The sequence below is a fragment of the Penicillium alfredii genome (assembly GCF_028826965.1).
Source record: "Penicillium alfredii strain IBT 34128 chromosome Unknown utg000010l_segment0_segment0, whole genome shotgun sequence".
Classification (NCBI taxonomy): Eukaryota; Fungi; Ascomycota; class Eurotiomycetes; order Eurotiales; family Aspergillaceae; genus Penicillium; species Penicillium alfredii.
The window spans coordinates 246318-262392 of NW_026622707.1; the positions used below are offsets into that span (position 1 = coordinate 246318).

General features: G+C 50.6%; 9 protein-coding genes across 9 annotated transcripts; 4 read left to right on the top strand and 5 right to left on the bottom strand.

Annotated features, from left to right (window-relative positions):
• Nucleotides 1-709: 709 nt before the first annotated feature.
• On the bottom strand, nt 710-1497 carry NUU61_007622 (CAZyme family GT8; the record flags this gene model as incomplete). The annotated part of the gene is made up of 2 exons (XM_056658147.1): nt 710-1162; nt 1222-1497. 2 exons carry the CDS (start codon nt 1495-1497, stop codon nt 710-712), a joined length of 729 nt encoding a protein of 242 aa, XP_056508440.1.
• Nucleotides 1498-2633: 1136 nt separating this feature from the next.
• On the top strand, nt 2634-3674 carry NUU61_007623 (uncharacterized protein; the record flags this gene model as incomplete). The annotated part of the gene is made up of 1 exon (XM_056658148.1): nt 2634-3674. One exon carries the CDS (start codon nt 2634-2636, stop codon nt 3672-3674), a length of 1041 nt encoding a protein of 346 aa, XP_056508441.1.
• Nucleotides 3675-4216: 542 nt separating this feature from the next.
• nemA (Nem1-Spo7 phosphatase catalytic subunit NEM1) lies at nt 4217-5801 on the bottom strand (the record flags this gene model as incomplete). The annotated part of the gene is made up of 2 exons (XM_056658149.1): nt 4217-4359; nt 4412-5801. 2 exons carry the CDS (start codon nt 5799-5801, stop codon nt 4217-4219), a joined length of 1533 nt encoding a protein of 510 aa, XP_056508442.1.
• A 563-nt stretch (nt 5802-6364) lies between these two features.
• Nucleotides 6365-7883, top strand: NUU61_007625 (translation initiation factor eIF2B subunit beta; the record flags this gene model as incomplete). Its single annotated transcript, XM_056658150.1, has 4 exons — nt 6365-6462; nt 6536-6831; nt 6897-7740; nt 7811-7883. The coding sequence occupies 4 exons, from the start codon at nt 6365-6367 to the stop codon at nt 7881-7883; spliced, it is 1311 nt and encodes a 436-aa protein (XP_056508443.1).
• A 568-nt stretch (nt 7884-8451) lies between these two features.
• On the bottom strand, nt 8452-8995 carry rps23 (40S ribosomal protein uS12; the record flags this gene model as incomplete). Its single annotated transcript, XM_056658151.1, has 2 exons — nt 8452-8630; nt 8737-8995. The coding sequence occupies 2 exons, from the start codon at nt 8993-8995 to the stop codon at nt 8452-8454; spliced, it is 438 nt and encodes a 145-aa protein (XP_056508444.1).
• Nucleotides 8996-9145: 150 nt separating this feature from the next.
• Nucleotides 9146-10261, top strand: NUU61_007627 (DUF5315 domain-containing protein; the record flags this gene model as incomplete). The annotated part of the gene is made up of 1 exon (XM_056658152.1): nt 9146-10261. The coding sequence occupies one exon, from the start codon at nt 9146-9148 to the stop codon at nt 10259-10261; it is 1116 nt and encodes a 371-aa protein (XP_056508445.1).
• A 586-nt stretch (nt 10262-10847) lies between these two features.
• On the bottom strand, nt 10848-11281 carry NUU61_007628 (MICOS complex subunit Mic12 family protein; the record flags this gene model as incomplete). The annotated part of the gene is made up of 2 exons (XM_056658153.1): nt 10848-11186; nt 11261-11281. The coding sequence occupies 2 exons, from the start codon at nt 11279-11281 to the stop codon at nt 10848-10850; spliced, it is 360 nt and encodes a 119-aa protein (XP_056508446.1).
• A 325-nt stretch (nt 11282-11606) lies between these two features.
• On the top strand, nt 11607-12471 carry NUU61_007629 (mitochondrial 54S ribosomal protein bL17m; the record flags this gene model as incomplete). The annotated part of the gene is made up of 2 exons (XM_056658154.1): nt 11607-11822; nt 12010-12471. 2 exons carry the CDS (start codon nt 11607-11609, stop codon nt 12469-12471), a joined length of 678 nt encoding a protein of 225 aa, XP_056508447.1.
• Nucleotides 12472-13149: 678 nt separating this feature from the next.
• NUU61_007630 (putative R3H domain protein) lies at nt 13150-15750 on the bottom strand (the record flags this gene model as incomplete). The annotated part of the gene is made up of 4 exons (XM_056658155.1): nt 13150-14554; nt 14606-14746; nt 14843-15648; nt 15700-15750. The coding sequence occupies 4 exons, from the start codon at nt 15748-15750 to the stop codon at nt 13150-13152; spliced, it is 2403 nt and encodes an 800-aa protein (XP_056508448.1).
• Nucleotides 15751-16075: the final 325 nt, after the last annotated feature.

The following is a 16075-nucleotide window of genomic DNA, read 5'->3' on the forward strand; positions in this document are numbered from 1 at the left end:
CCTCGTTTTCACAGAACTCATGGGTATGCATTTGGTATTGCGTTGTTGTGATGATGGTGTGGCTGCGTGCTATACTGCCACTGATCGAGAGGTACCTCAACACTGAAGAAGAATCGCAGGACATATCACCAGAATAAGATGGGTTCTGGGAGGTGCAAAGGGATGGGTTATCTTGATTGCTGCTCGAAATCGTTGGATGTAGACTTACAATTGTCCCTAGGAAGATCTAAATATCTCCGCATTTTCATTGATTTAGCTACCCTTTTTTTTTTTTTTTTTTTTTTTTTTTTTTTTCTTATTGAGCCCCATCTCTTGCTCTGACTGACTGGTATATTTCCTAGTCCCGGCAAGTCTCCCGAGACTGCATCCATCACCGAGTCAGTTAATTGTGTTCTACAGGATTCTACCAGATTTCTGGAGATTGAATTTTCAAGACATTGGTATCACCCAATATAGATGTTGTCATTGTTAAGTCGTGTTGACCTAGGATCCATCTTGCTCTGTAGAGATCCTATCTGTTGCGCAGTATGGCATATACCCTACTTATAATTAAAACACCAGATTTGATAGATGCAGGCACGAAAGAGGTACAGAACTCACCTTTCTTCTTATCAAAAAGTCCTTATAGATCCCCAGCCAGATATCCCTAGTACGGCAATCATCCTGCTGATGTGTTTTTGGATTAAATTCGCAACTAGGCTTCGCCTCTTCAACCACCTGGGGGAGGGCGGTAATCCATGGCTATCGAGCACAGTGAGTATGAATGGGATGGAGGTGCAAACTCGATGTTGGGACATACCTTGGGAAGAGGCCAGTCCGAAAAATGCAGATACTTGGCCTCTTTAAACATCCTCTCCGAATCCCAGTCTTCCTTCGAATTTCCAAGGTATGCATCGTGGTTCTTGGAACGAAACTCCCCCGTTAAAAGATTGTAGGGACGGTGCGGTATCACCAGCGCATCGCCTCCGTACAGGTGGTTGACAATGTCCATGTCGTATTCGCCCGGTCCAGCGGTGGAGAATGCATCCATTACGCGAATAAACTCGACATCAGACGGCTCGATTAGAAGAAGCTGAGAGCTCAGGGTCTGGCCAGGATTGATCCAGTAGGCTCGGGGCATGGCGACTGTGCTGCGAGGGAGTAGAAATAGCTCGTCCATGCTCTAAAGAAAAAAGGGTGTTTTAGTGTATAGCCAAAAGAATGCATTAGTCGTAGACAAACCTGCAGAATAGTCGCATCCGAATCCAAATTCAGAACCCGATCATATTGTGTTTGGTTAAATGCAAGGAGCTTTGTATAGCTCTCAGACCACGGGGCACCACTGCCACCCTTCATCTGCACTTCGACTGGCATGAGCTTGACCCCATATCTGTCCCGGGCAAAACGAAGCAGACGACTCTCGGGTGAATCATCACTCTCAGAGCGAAGGAACTCCGATGGATACATCATTAAACGATCGGGCTTGCTTCCAAGACGGTGCAAGGCCTCGAAAAGCATGAGGGAGTTGCACAGATAAGATCTATCGGTGACATATTGAGTATAAGCAAACCGAGACCAGTCGATTTGCTCCCCAGGAAATAGCGTGAAATAAGAAGTGAAGCGAGAAGTAGGAGCTGATGAACTTGTAAGTTGGAATAAAGTCGCAACGCCAAAAAGAATGGATGCAACCACGACAGTGGCGCGATAGATCTTTGGGGATATTGAGAGCATGCTCAACATGGTCTCCAAGTTTCTCCCATGTCTCCAGAGATAAATCGAAGGAAAGATGAGGGAATAGGGAAATATCAATGCTATAAGCAGAGTCACAGCGGGGATGGCTATAAATAAGCAGTTAAGCGCCCAAGTGTGATCTATCGCATCAACGCCCGTTAGCACTTGGTGATTGGACTACCAAGTGCATAGTGGAGTTTCTTGAATCACATCCACCTCATTAGCTTAAGCGCTGGTTAGTGAAATACCTCTATTCTTCTTCTTCTTGTCAGGGATTGTCCCTATACTAATATACCCCCGTATATTTACCGCCACACCACTCGCAATCTTGACCTCCATTCTAGCCCTTCCAATTGTCCAATCCTTTGGTATTTCTAACTTTAATACTTTTTATGTGGCATTTCTCATTTTAAAGATGTTTTTAGGTCTAATTTCTGCTTCTAAGCCCCTGAGGGAATACCTACAGTCATGCAATACGTGACTGTAGGTCTTGTCCATAATTAGTTCTTTAGTTCCCACAAAGTCTCATATCCTCATGATAGACTTCATCTGGCTATTTCCAGCATTTGATACACTGAGCTGCGCTTAGATGCCCACGTGGAGACCCTCCTTGGAGCCATAGGCCCCATTTTCCGAGTCCTCGGCGGCTATCGAGGTTGGACCTGTAAATATTCGGAGCCTCCCTGATAAAGATATCTTTCTCATTCAGGCATTCTTCCAAAAGCCACTCAAATACCCATATTGTTCTTGTCTTCCTGAAGCCTGGCTGCGCAGCCTTGATTTGCCCTAATCATCCAGACCCTCATCTGCGCCGGTAGGTCGCTCTTATCGTCGTTTGTATTTGAACCAGCTCAATTGTTCTTATGCTGTTCGAGTTAATTGTAAACATAACATAGAACTAATGGTTCTTGGTTTTCTCAGGAATGAAACCACTTCGATATTGTGTTCTCGCTCTATGGACCCTGGGCCTCAACTATGGTCTCTGTTCCAGCCCTCAAGCGGTGACCTGGTCCGACAAGAAGTTTGGGCCGGATGGTCCTTGGCAGGCTGTGATTGTGGATATCGGAAGCAACAGCTCGGATTTTGTGATTCCTTCGGAGAACAATAGTCGAATCGCGCTATATCCCGGTGGGAGTTGGGATAGTAAGATTCTGTTGACCCAGATCTGCGATAACAAGACCTTATCCTCTGTTTGCTACGCAGACAAAGCTGGGCGTTTTGATGGCGACGCGTCTGTGTCCTTTGACAACAAAACCGTTTCGATGCTTCCATTTCCTGGAAACGGTCCATGTGGAGACCTTTCATGGGGAGCTGCCGATGCCATTCCCGTTCGTGCCAACGCCAAACGAGCCAGAGACTGGATTACTATTGGTGGTACTTCGATTCCTGATGTTGACTTGGTCTCCATTTCCGCGGGCTGGCGGACCTATCCGGGTGGACAAGCGTACCCTCTGGAGGTTGGAACGCTTTCGCTCGGGGCTCCTGATATCAACCAGACCTTTGGTGCCCAGATTAAGATCAACATGACCTTTGTCACCAGCTATCTCTACGAGCGTCAAGGTTCCAAGGGTATACCATCATACTCCTACGGCATGCACATCGGATCCGCCTCGTTGGGCATTCCCGGGTCTTTACATCTGGGAGGCTATGATCGAAATCGAATCATTGGAGATATATCCGCTCAGCCATTTGATGGAGGCAACGTCCCCATTCAGATGAATGATATCGGCATTGGCGTGGAAGAGGGCGGATCACCTTGGAGCTTCGCCAGCAAAACAGATCTTTTGGCACAGGGGAATTCTTCCCTAGCTTGCAAAATCACCGAAGACAACGAGCCCTTTCATAAAATCCATGAATATTTTCAATTTGAGTTATCCAACATGCATTCATCGTCTTCCGGTCTCAGGGTTGGAAATGAGTCACTCAAATGCCCCAGAGAGTCTCGACGCTCTGCCCTTAGATGATCAATCAAAAATATTCAGACGCCAGACGGACAGAGGCATTTGATATTCGGCAACTCTACGTTGCTCGACGTCCCATGCGACGAGGTGGACTTCGACTGGAGCAAGGGAGTCTGCTGGATCACGATCGTCTCCCAATTATCCATTGTTACGCCAGTCAGAGCGGATACAAGATCAGTTGGGAAGCCAAGAGAGTTGAGAAGTTGATCGGCGAGGTTGGTAAGAGTGGAATCGAAGTTCAAGTCATGGAGTACAGAATCAGTTCAGAATTCCCCAATCTTCAACCTTGTAAGTGGGAGTTCATCAACAAGTAAGCATTCACAATCACTCTTGCACTTCGAATTCCCCTTGCCTTGATAGTGGCCGAATCAATATACCATATTGCGGGACTCTTCTTATAAGGATATCGGGAATAATAATTACTTCATGTCCACATCTACTTTTTTCAGACTGAGTTCCTTGGTAAAAATGGGATTTCGCTTCTAAAACACAAATTCCTTTACAGCTACAAGGCGCAACCATAGTTGCGGATGCAAAAAGAACAGCTACGTCTCGATTTCACCCCGGCGAAGCCCTAGCAGAGCTCGAACATCGGTCACATATTGCAGAGCTTCGAGCATAGGGACCAGGTGGAGGAGACCGTTGTCGGTAGGGTCATTGATCCAGCCTTCAATGGGGATAGCGTTGTCTGGCAGAGAATCAGCGATGATATCAATCAATCATGCACGAGAGATACACACCCTCGTGAAAGATATAACTCATCGGGCTATTATCCAAAATCATCACCTTGCTCAGATCCGGCTCCACGGCGCTCAGGTCTTTAATGTACGCGCCGTTGCGGAGCGTGCAATGCTGTCGATAATAACGGGCCTGGAAGTACTTGCGCTCCTGCTCGAGCCAGTCGATCACGGGGTCGGCGTACTCCTGGACGCTCGCAGTGAAAACAACGAGCTTGTACCATTTGCAGATCTTGCGCAGAAAGTCGTCACAATGCGGTCGCTTATGAACATAATACAGAATGGGATGCTGAGGTCCCAGCGTGGTCTGTGGCCCGCCAGGTGTCAAAGCCGTGGTCATGGGCATGGACAATTTAACCTCGACCATATGACCACTGGACATGCGGCCGCCCTTGGCGAGCGAGTGGATCAGAGTCTCGTCCAGGTCCAGCACCAAGGTCTTCTGTGGGAGCTGGGCATTTCGTGGAGCCGCGGTGTACGAAGGAATTCGGGGCGGAAGGAGCGGGCGCGGTGGAGTTGGAGAGTGCGGGTATTTGGTGATGCGGTGGACGGAAGGAGAAGTGGGAGATTTCAGGCTATCCAAATTAACGGCCCCTTGGACTCGGGATACCCCCTCGGGCATCGGGGGACCGAGGTCTGCACTCTGAGTGCGTCGCTGCCGTTGGCGTTTGAGAGATTCTTCATTATGGAGCTTGATCCGTATGGACCGACGCGGGGTGTGCTCGTCTGGGATCGGATGTGGATCATGGCTCTTTGTTTTGGCTGGCCGGCTCTTCCCACTCGTAAAGCTCTTGATGCTCTGACGATCTGTTTCGGATTCTGACGTGGATACAATCGAGTCGTGGGATGCTTGGTGTCTTAGTTTGCGGGTGGAGCCACTGCGATGCCGGCCATCGACCCGCGGGTTCCCTTTATCCGACCGGACTGTTGAGTCTGTAGATGGCCACAACTTTTTGATCGGAGCCAGAAGCGAGTACCGTCCACTTTCTTCTCGAAAGCAGCGGGCCAGGTATACTCCAGGGGCGGCGAGCGTAGACAAAATAAATTGGACGGTTTCCGTAATCGCGTCGAAGATTCGCCGGGTAATCAGACACCAGGTACTTCTGGTTGCAAGTGCGCCATCTTTCTGGACTTCATGCAGCAGTAGCGGCGTTTTTTCGTTGAACGCATGTGATGTATCCTCCTCTGGATCTTCATCTGCAACCGACACCGTACCGTCGTAGCTCGTTTGGGGGCCGCTTGACCGGAAGTTATCCTCGCTGTATGACCGTAGCTTCCCCAGGTCCCCCGGCGATGTCGCAGGCCGGTTTTCGTCTTGCGACTGTGATCGTGGACGCGTAGAACCGGGAGACTGGCCAATGACTCGCGAGGACAGAATGTTCAGCGAGTTCATCTTCCCACGAGGCCCACTGGAGACGGGGCGGCGCAGGTATCTAATGATGAACAGAGTCGTGAGCAAATCGTCAAAGCCACATAAAATGGTCCATCGGGGCAATCGTGGGTCTATAAAGTCTGAAAAGAAAGGGGGATCGCAAGGAGGCGTAAGCCGAATACTACCGACCTCGATGCGCCAGTTACCCGTGCCTCGGAGCTAACCGCGACTCCAGTCCGATTCCTGGAGGTTTGAAGGCGACTTCAAAACAGGATGATACCGATGCCGCGGGTCTTTATCGGAACATGAGAGAGAAACAAGGCGAAAAGGAGAAAGGCCGCGCGCGCGAGGATCAAAGTGTGGGGAAGCGGACAGACGAACGGCAGAAAATCAATCGGCTTTGGCTCCCACTTCTATGAGTGGATTCACCGGGACATCGGCCTCGCTATTTTTCTTCTTCTTCTTTCTCTTATATCACCGGTTTCTCTGCCAGAAAGGGGTATTGTGGCTCCAATTTGCATTTAGATTCAACTTGAGCATACTAACGCAAGATACAGACGTGCCACGACCCATCCCACTTCCAGATGCCGTCCACGTCTTCGGCCCTGACGCCGGGCCTGGCGTCGTTTCTTAAGTCTCTCAAGACCAATGCCATTGATACTTCTATCGAGAATCTGATTTCGTGCGCTTTCTCCGGCTTCCGAGGTACCTCCCTGTCCTTTTGTGGGCTATCCCACTAACCTACTTGTCTCCAGCTTGCTCAAGCGACGTCAGATCCGTCACTCGCGATCATGCGCCACAGCAACTGCCTATTTGCTTTTGCGGGTCATCTCGGCATGCCGCACATCCGACTCTGCAAAGCTCATTGAGCGGGTGCAGAGCGTGGGGCGGCGCCTAGTGGCGGCGCAGCCACGGGAGATGGTGGTGGGGAATATTGTACGACGAGTGCTGGGCCTCATTCGTGACGAGGCAGAGGACGACCGTGAAGCAGAATATGCACTCAGCGAAGCCGGCTCCGAGAGCCAGCCCCATACACCTCGGGCATTTGATGGTCAGTTTTCCGGTTATCCGTTGCTGAGGTGTGCGAGCAAAAAAAGTTTAACTCGGTATATATAGATCCGTCGCTGCCTCTGGATCGTGATGCGCTATCGGTCCGACCCGAGGGCTCGGAACGGGCTGCGAGAAGCCCTTTGACATCCATGTTCAGCCTCCTCTCACACCCAGAGCCAGAGGCCTCACTCCCAAGTACACCAGGATCTCTATCCCCAAGCGGCCGGCTCCCTGGGCATGGCCCCGCCAAGGATGTGCGCGCCGAGGTGTTGGAGGGAATCGGGGAAATTATTGATGAGCTGGGTCAGGTAGATGACCAGATTGCCGCTTATGCACTGGATCACATCCATTCCAACGAGATCATCCTCACCCACACCTCCTCGACAACAGTTCAAAAATTCCTGCTCAAAGCTGCGGCCAAGCGCAAGTTCACTGTCATCCATGCCGAATCGTACCCGAACAACCATGAAACCACCCACATCACTGTCAGCGGCAATGCCTCGAAAGATGACGAAATACTAAGCACCGAGTCTTTCCAAAAGCCGTTGATTGACCTCGGCATCACTGTCATTCTCATCCCGGACTCTGCCGTCTTTGCTCTCATGTCTCGCGTCAACAAGGTCATCCTGGGCACTCATTCCGTGCTCGCCAATGGAGGCCTGGTCGCCGCGGCCGGTACTCGGGTCATTGCTCGCGCCGCCAAGGTCCACCAAACACCCATGGTGGTGGTCAGTGGCGTCTACAAGCTCAGTCCTGTCTATCCTTTTGACTTTGATTCACTCATTGAATACGGTGACGCGGGCAAAGTCCTTCCCTATGAGGATGGCGACCTTGTGGACCAGATCGATGTCCAGAATCCTTTGTATGACTATGTTCCTGCGGAGCTGGTCGACCTTTACATTACCAACTTGTATGCCAACCTTTCTCTGCCCATGTTTCTGGTATTGTCGCTAACCAATTCTTTTCTTTCTTCATCACAGAGGTGGTCATGCCCCGTCTTATCTCTACCGTATTGTGTCGGATCACTACCGAAAGGAAGATATCAGCTTTTAAACACCAGGATTGTCGGGCATTAGCTGCTGCGGACCCGGAATAACACAGAAAAAGCTTTCGAGGGTGAGAAGCATAGGAACGATACCCGAGGAATGACGAGCGACGATCGATATGTGGGAGTCTTGGTTATGGGAGGACATGGTTTTCTACATGGAATGTCGGAGATAGACATAGATCAAAAAGCACCGGATGCGTGAAGCTTTGCTTCAATATATCATCCTCAAATCGGCTTGGTAGTCTCTATGTAAGAGTTCACATCTACCCCCAATATCAATGGTGATATTCCCATGAGATCAACTCCAGGTATCCTACGCAGATCAAGAATGTAATACTTCAGGGCCCAAATGAGAAACCCGGAAAGAAACATCATAGCGCCCATCTTTTTATTGGAATTGTATCAAATCGTGGTAATTCGCACAAGCGTATTCATCACGTTCCCGACGAAAGCCCGCCCGGTTGGTATTTCCCCATAGAACATTCCCAGATCAAGGCGCTGACGAGACGGGCTTTCTGTCTGGCACCAATCACACTCTGCTCCCCGTTCAATGCATTTTTCGTTTGGTTGCGTTTAAGAGCGGGGCTTCTCCTTCTTCTCCTTCCACAGAGCGAGCAGACCAACACCGGAGACCTTGACGACCTTGAAACGGACACCAGGAATATCACCCTTGGCCTTACCCTTACGACCGAAACCGGCCAGCAGGACCTCGTCGTTCTCGTCGATGAAGTTCAGACAACCGTCGTTGGGGACTGTTGTGAGAATGCTGGTTAGCGACTAGAATCTCAATTGGGCGTGGCCATGTCCCGTCTGTCAAGCCACCATCAATCACCATCATCGGGATGCGGGACTACCAACCGAAAGCGGCGACCTTCTTGCCGTTCTTGATCAACTGGACCTTGACACACTTCCGAATGGCGGAGTTGGGCTGCTTGGCCTCAACACCAACCTTCTCGAGAACGATGCCCTTGGCGTGGGAAGCACCACCGAAGGGAGACGACTTGTAGGCGGTACCGAGGAGACGCTTCTTGAAGTGCAGATCGGCCCAGCGCTGCTCCTTGCGGTTGTTCTGGAGCTTGCGCGCGGCGTTCAGACCACGGGGCTTTCCTTTACCCATGTTGGCGGATGATGTATTCGACGGTCAACTGATATGAAGAAAAAAAAAGTAATTAGTCGGTTGTTTGAAACAATGGCTGGTTCGAATATGGTTAGATGTAGATGATGTTCGATGTGGTCTGATTTTTTCTGTTGAGTGCAGATGGGAAGGATGACCCGGCAATCTCGTAGCGCACACACAGAAAGAAAATTTCGGGCCACAATAAAGCACGGAAAGACGAGCGATCGAATACGTACCGACTGGGAAAAAGGTGTTGTCGCCAAAAGGGCTGGTGGTCGTGGGGTGTCGGAAAGTCGAAGTGTGCCGGATTTCCCTCGAACGGCCGCACTCTTGGACCGCGTCTCAGGTGACTTTGTGTGGTGCCCTAAGCGAGTCACGGGACTAGCCAAACCCCCACCCGCTGAGGTAATCACCGATAAGGCCGAATTCTTATCGCTCACGCCTGGCACTCTATCTACGCTCTACAGAGCTATCGACTCCTTCGTCAATATGGACACTCGAAAACCAACGAGCTCACAGCGGCTCCCACCACCCGCTCTGTTCCAAGGTCCCCCATCTCACAATGCATCCAACATTTCTTTATCCGCACCGCCCGCTGCATCGTCTCTTGCAACTCCCTCGGGCAGCCAGCCTCCGCCGCTTCACCGGAATATCTCGCCCGGCAACGAAGCTGCTAGCGCCGACAATCGCAGTCTTCTATCCCCATTCGTCTCACGGCATCCCTCCAAGAATGATGTAGATGGATCCGATGCCATCTGGGAGGAGATGCAGAGTGCCCTCTCGGAGGTGGAATTGAGCGCGGTAACGAGCGAGCATGTCTTTGGCGAGAAGCATTCGGAGGCCCTAGAGGATCTGCGCATGAAACAACTAAAACTTGCCCAGGCATGGGCGCGCAGTGAGGCGGACGAGATCGTTGACTCGAGTCACAACCCTCAAGATAAAGAGGGCGCCGCTGCCACCGCTGCGAAGCGGCAAGGCTCCGTGGATACCAATACTGCAGATGCTACGACTGAGCAAAGCGCCAACAGGGACGGTGTTTCATATCGCGTGCTGGATGAAGAGACCGAGAAAGATATCATCTTTGCGCGCAAGCGCCGCGAGGCGAATGACCGTTATTTTGACCGCGTCAATCATGGTGTCTTGGACGTTGTTGCCAAGCTGGAGGAAGTCGCCCAGGCTATGCGCACTGTGGAGCGGGAAAGCAAGGATATCTGGAGTGACTCAGACAGCGTCACTACCACAGCTCCATCGACCAATACAGGATAAGGCACTGTGCTCGAGACTTGCATAATACGGTTATGAAGAACGCTGGACGCTTCTATGACACCCAATAATCATCCCGCAGTTTTATGGGACAGCTCTACTAATACCTGTATATTATCATAGGCAACCCCATGAGAACTTCAATTACACTTATCACTATTCCACGTTCATGATTTTTGATGTTTTTTCTTTCCTTCTTTACTGGTTTTTATTTGTTTTCTTCCTCTGTTCTTCTTCCATCTTTCTTGCCATTTTTCTTAGTATTTTTCTAAAAGTCTTGTTAAAGATCCGGATCAGTGTTATTTGTTTTATAGAAGGGGCGCTGCCTAGAAAAGAATAGTTGCTTGTAAGGAAACCCAAGCTAATTGCTAGATAAACACTAAGAAACTCGACAAACAAAGAGTGTGGTTTTTGGGCGCAATAGTCCCATTGTCACATATTCCTGTATTATAAATTCGTTTAACCAAGAGTACAAGGGTATCAAAACTCTAGCGCGCATAGACGAAAACAATAGACACTAGACACACATATACCTCATCAGAAGCCAGCCTCGACGAGAAAGAAACAACTCCAAAGGGCTCGTACCCGTTTATTCTTTCTTGACCAGCTTCATGGCAGCATTCCATCCATCGACTGCTGTGTCTCTTGCATCCTCCCATCGTGTCTCGTGCGCTTTCCGGGCTAGTATCTCAACCTCCTGGTTCCACCGATGCTTCAAAATCTCTTTCATGGTGGGTTTTTGCACTTCCTCGCGCTGCTTGGGCAGATCTTTGGGAGCAAAGCGGCGATCATATGCACCTGCGGAAGAGGACAGCCAGTTGAGTTGATCGACTTGTTCGCGGATGACTCGACGTTGTTCTAAACGCGTGGCGCGGTGGACTTGGACGGTGACGTAGAGTAGGGAAGTGGTAAGAGCAAAGCCACTGGACTATTCAGCAGGTGAAAAAAAAGTAATCAGCATCGGGACTCCGACCTAGCACCCAAAGGAAGAGGATCACATACAAAGCCGGCGAAGAAGCCCATTGCGATTGCCGGACGCTCCGACGTTTTAGGATTAAATGGCAAGGGTCAAAAAAGCCTGTGGGAATTAAAACAACCCCAAGCACGATTCCGTGCTATCCAAAGAGTCAAGAACAAATATCAAGCAGCAGCAAGGCGGTTGTTTTGTAGAGGCGCGGGTTGATTTTCTCGAGGCGGTGGACCCTCTCCGCTCGAATCTTTTGCGCCTTCAACCTCCACGCTCTGCTCTCCGACTTCCGCGAGCTTCTCTTTGCTTTGCTCCTAACCAATTCGCCGTCTTTCTTAGTCTTTTGCCTCGGTTTCCTCCGCCTTCTTTCCTACTTTCACCATGGCCGGCGGCGGAAGCAGATACCGGCACTTGAGTCGCAACTCTGCCCACCGACAGGCCCTGCTGCGGAATCTAGTGACCTCGCTCTTCGAGCATGAGACTATCACAACGACATGGCCCAAGGCCAAGGAAGCCCAGCGGCTTGCCGAAAAATTGATTACGCTGGGCAAAAAGAACACGGAACAGAGTCGAAGACGGGCCTTAGAGATCTTCTATGTATGTGATCCCTTAAAAAAGTCATCCACCACTTCATGACAGGGCGAAGATGGGAAATATCCAATGTTTTTCTTTCCACCATCCTCACGGATCTTCCGACTTCTCCCGCCATACCCATTCCAGTCATAATCTACCTTGTACCCAAACAATCCAACCCAGCATCTAACCTACCAATTCTCCGCTCCAGAAACCCCACGAAATCATCCCTAAACTCTTTGGTCCTATCCGTGAACGCTATGCCGACCGACCGGGCGGCTACACGCGTGTGCTCCGGTGCGAACCCAAGGAAAAATTCGAATACTACTCCGTCGCGAAAGGCGACAAGAAAGCCCCTGTCCGCAAGCCGAACGACCAGGCCCCGAGCGCTATCTTGGAGCTTGTTGACGGGCCAAGGGATATGCGGTTTGCCATGACTGCGCGCGCGGTCGCCCGCCAGCGCTCGCGGGGCGAGCAGGACATATGGGGGTTGGCTGCGATGAATGTGCGCAAGGTAACGCGCTTCCGCAAAGACGGAGTGGAAGAACTTGAGAGTGCGATCTCGAAATTGGAGATTGAAAAAGCGAAGAAATCTGCAAAGGAGAGCAAAGCGGCCGAGAAGAACAAGGTCGCTGAGGCGGATGAAGTGCACGCCCGACCCCAGAAGCCATAAACTCGGGACTCGGGGTTGCAGGAATCCACATTCCTTGGTCTTTCCGGAGTGTAAAAAGCCCATGGCTTTTGATCTCTATACGACTCGGGATCTTGTGGGTCGGATATTCTACCCGTCTTCCACCGTTTCGGGGGTAATTGTTCGACCATATCGCCCAACTATTTGAGGCTCTTTTTTTTCTGTGCTTGTGTTTCTATTTCCTGGAGTTCCTTGCCTCTGCTGACCATGGCATTCTGTCTTTGTACTTGCGTGACATAGCTTCTGTATAAAAGATTCCGATACCTCTTGATCACTCTATTTTGCCCTGGGGATATAAGAACTCACCGAAGTCAGGCTGGGAGTATGTTTTGTAGTATTAGCTAAGAGTCGAAATGTAGTCGACGAGAATGCTTGTTTGCTAAGATGAACCTTGAGAAGTGAATGCATTTTTATTGGTTTAAGTAGTTCTCCAAGATAGCTACAAAGACCAGGTGGAAGAATATGAATCCATAGCTAAGAGACAAGTTACGCTGTCGAGCGTGCAGGTCACCATGCACTTGTCCTGACTGTACACAGAAATGCCCACAAGGCCCACTGTCTGGCCTCGCACTACCAACAACTCGGGGCTAAACCAAACCCAGACTCAATGTACATGATAAGCAATGATGTGACACACCCCAAAGACAATTCGGCTAGATCTCAGTTTGGCTTGGGAAAGCTGGTTCCTCCAGAGACCACAAGGGGCCCATTTTTGGTATTGGGGATACCATTACCGGCATACGCAGGACCCGGTGCGGGACCAGTTCGGTGCTTGATGTCAAATTCCGAGGGGACTTCGGATGGCGGAGGCTTAGGAGGTAAATGAGATGGCGTGCCCCATTTGGCAATCGAGTCTCGAGGACCTGTGGTCGACGTTCGGCCCATGTGTACGGCCGGGGACGGGTCCAATCCCCGGTTGGGAGCGGCCTCTGGATATCCATTCCACTGGGCCGCGATGCTGGGGGGCATGGCAGGGTAAGGCTGCATTGGATGCGGAGCCCCTTTGCTCGGATGACGGGTAGGAGCTCCGCCAGGAACGAATGATCGTGTCTGAGGGTTGAAGTGAGACCGGGCAAACCCAGAATTCTGGAGACCAGGATTGAGATGTTGCCCGGGGTACTGGGCATAAGGATACGCTCCCATGTTTGACATCATCGACTGTGATGGGTAATTAGACCAGGAGGCAGAAGGCGGATTACGCTGGTTTGGGGGTTGTTGATAATTCCCCGGGTATGGCGGAGAGTTCCATGCCGGAGCCTGTTGATACTGCCCGGTGTGAGGGATGGCGTAATTGTTCATCGCTGGCGAAGACTTGGACGATGGTTGCTGGCCCATCATCCCCGAGTGATTCATTGACGCATATCCGGAATATGGCGATTGCGGCGTCATACTCCCTCCTTGCCAAGAGCCACTGGATGCCATCTGCGGTGACATAGTCATCGGATATTGGGACATGGTGTTTATGTTCATCTGGCCCGGGTATATCGCCCCGTTGTGACTCGAAGGGACATAGCCACCGCCAGGCGGGGACACGCCAGGCCCAACCAAGTAAGGAACTTGATTGGAGTATGAGCTGTCATTCGAGGGAACATTGTATGAAGCTGGGCCGTTGGAAAATTGCATTCCTGGGTAGTAGGCATTGAACTGCGAACGGACCTCGAAGCTGTCATCATGAGGGGTTCGCTGCCGATGGGCTTTCTTGCGCCCATTGGTGGAGCTGGAGCGAGATATATTATTCGAATCGCTGGCAGTGTCTGACTTGGCGCTCTCTGGGAAATCACGGAAGATGCGTTCGCGCACCTCATGGTATTTCGCCTCACGTTCCTCCCTAGTCAAGGTCAATCGATCTTTGGCGGGCGTAGCATTCGCTGAACCAGAGCGGTCACCATCCTGGCCGCTGTCTCCAGCTTCTGATGGGGCCTTTGAGGGAACAGATGAGCTGGCTGCTATACTGCCTTCGGTGGACGGGCGCTCCCCGTCGGTTCGGCGCATGATTTTCATGGCTGGAACAGTTGGCGGCGGTGTACTATTGTTAGAAGCATGCACCGCAGACAACGGCGTGGGCCTAATTGAGTTAGCTTGGGCTCATCGCCGAGGGAACTGGCAGTGGGCTTACAGTCGACAGAACGGTGTTCGATGGAGTCGAACTGATGTCACATTGTTGTCCACGAAATGGGTCAGATGGTAATAATCCCCCAATTTATGCGCGAGGAGTCTCCCAAAAGCATTTGAAGGTGGTAACTCCAATGATTGCTCACTATGAGACAAAAGAATTAGCTCTCATGTCATGTACAAGAAAAAAAAGAAAAAAAAAAAAAAAAAAAAAAAAAAAAAAAAAACCGAGGATACTTACTCGGAGTCCTTGATGAAATAACGGATCTTTTCCTCCAGCTGAAGAATCAGAAGTCGATCTTTGGGAGAGTTCATTGCCTCCAAAAGCTTTTCATCCGGCTCAAGAGGAAAGCCGTGGAGGTTCTGACCATCTGGCAAATTGCCGGTGTTGGAAGGGAGAACGAAGTTGTTCGAAACGGAATCTGGAGGAATTGTCCCATTGCTCCGTTGAGCGCCGCCGTTAAAAATAGGGCCAGGAACGGGAAGAATCCCACGCGGTCGTAAGATGCTCCCATCTCGGAATTGGTCGCGCACTGCACGACCCCCAGCCTCAGACCCAGTGACTGAATTTGGCGCGCCAGAGGCAGGCCCTGAGAGTGATTCTTCCTCATCAATGGCTTGAACGCTGGCACTATCATCAGGCCGCACTGAGTCCTTTTCATCCATTGCAAAAGTGGTCACCGACGCGAGGCTTTTGGAATCGAAATTGGTCATCTTCGTGGACGAGCTGGAGAGGTGGGTACGATCGTCTTCAAACGAATTCTCCCGCTTGAGCAAGCCATTTTCTTGTTTATCAAGTGATGAACCGGAGCATTCGCTGTCCTTCTTCAACGCAATGTCAATGTCCTGCACAGCCTTCCCTAAATCATCGACTGTCGGGGCAACAGAATTACTCTCTGGCTTAGTGTTCAAATGATTCAAATCTGTCAAAGCAGCACCAGAGTCATGGACTTCTGAGCAAGGTGATGGTTTTGCCAGCCGGGGGCTTTCGTTATCGTCAGATACCGAGGAAGATTGGGGGTTCGGAGGTGCGGCCATAGCAGCAATCTAACCGCAATTAGCAATGCACATCGTTCAAGATCTTGGATCAGATCATACTTTTGCAAAGGAGAGGCGACTGTCCCCTGTTACGCTGTTTTGTGATGCCATAGCAAACTATACCCCGCGGTATGGTGGTCGGAAATGCGTCAAGAGTTTACAAAGCGCAAGTTCAGCCCAAACGTAGCTGCACTCAACACGTTTCCAACTTAAGACTTGCCGAGTCCAATGATTGAATCGAAGATAGGTCGCTGAAGAATCCCGCTTCACACAAGCCCAAAAAGAAAGACATATCTTTGGAAAAGGGCATTCGCCATAGGGAAAGCTGGGGGCGGCTGACGTTAGAATGGAGACAGGCAAAAGATGTCCAGTTTTTAATTGGAGTCCACAAAGAACACGGGGTTTGCGACAGGAAGGAGATTAGTTTTGTAGGCAA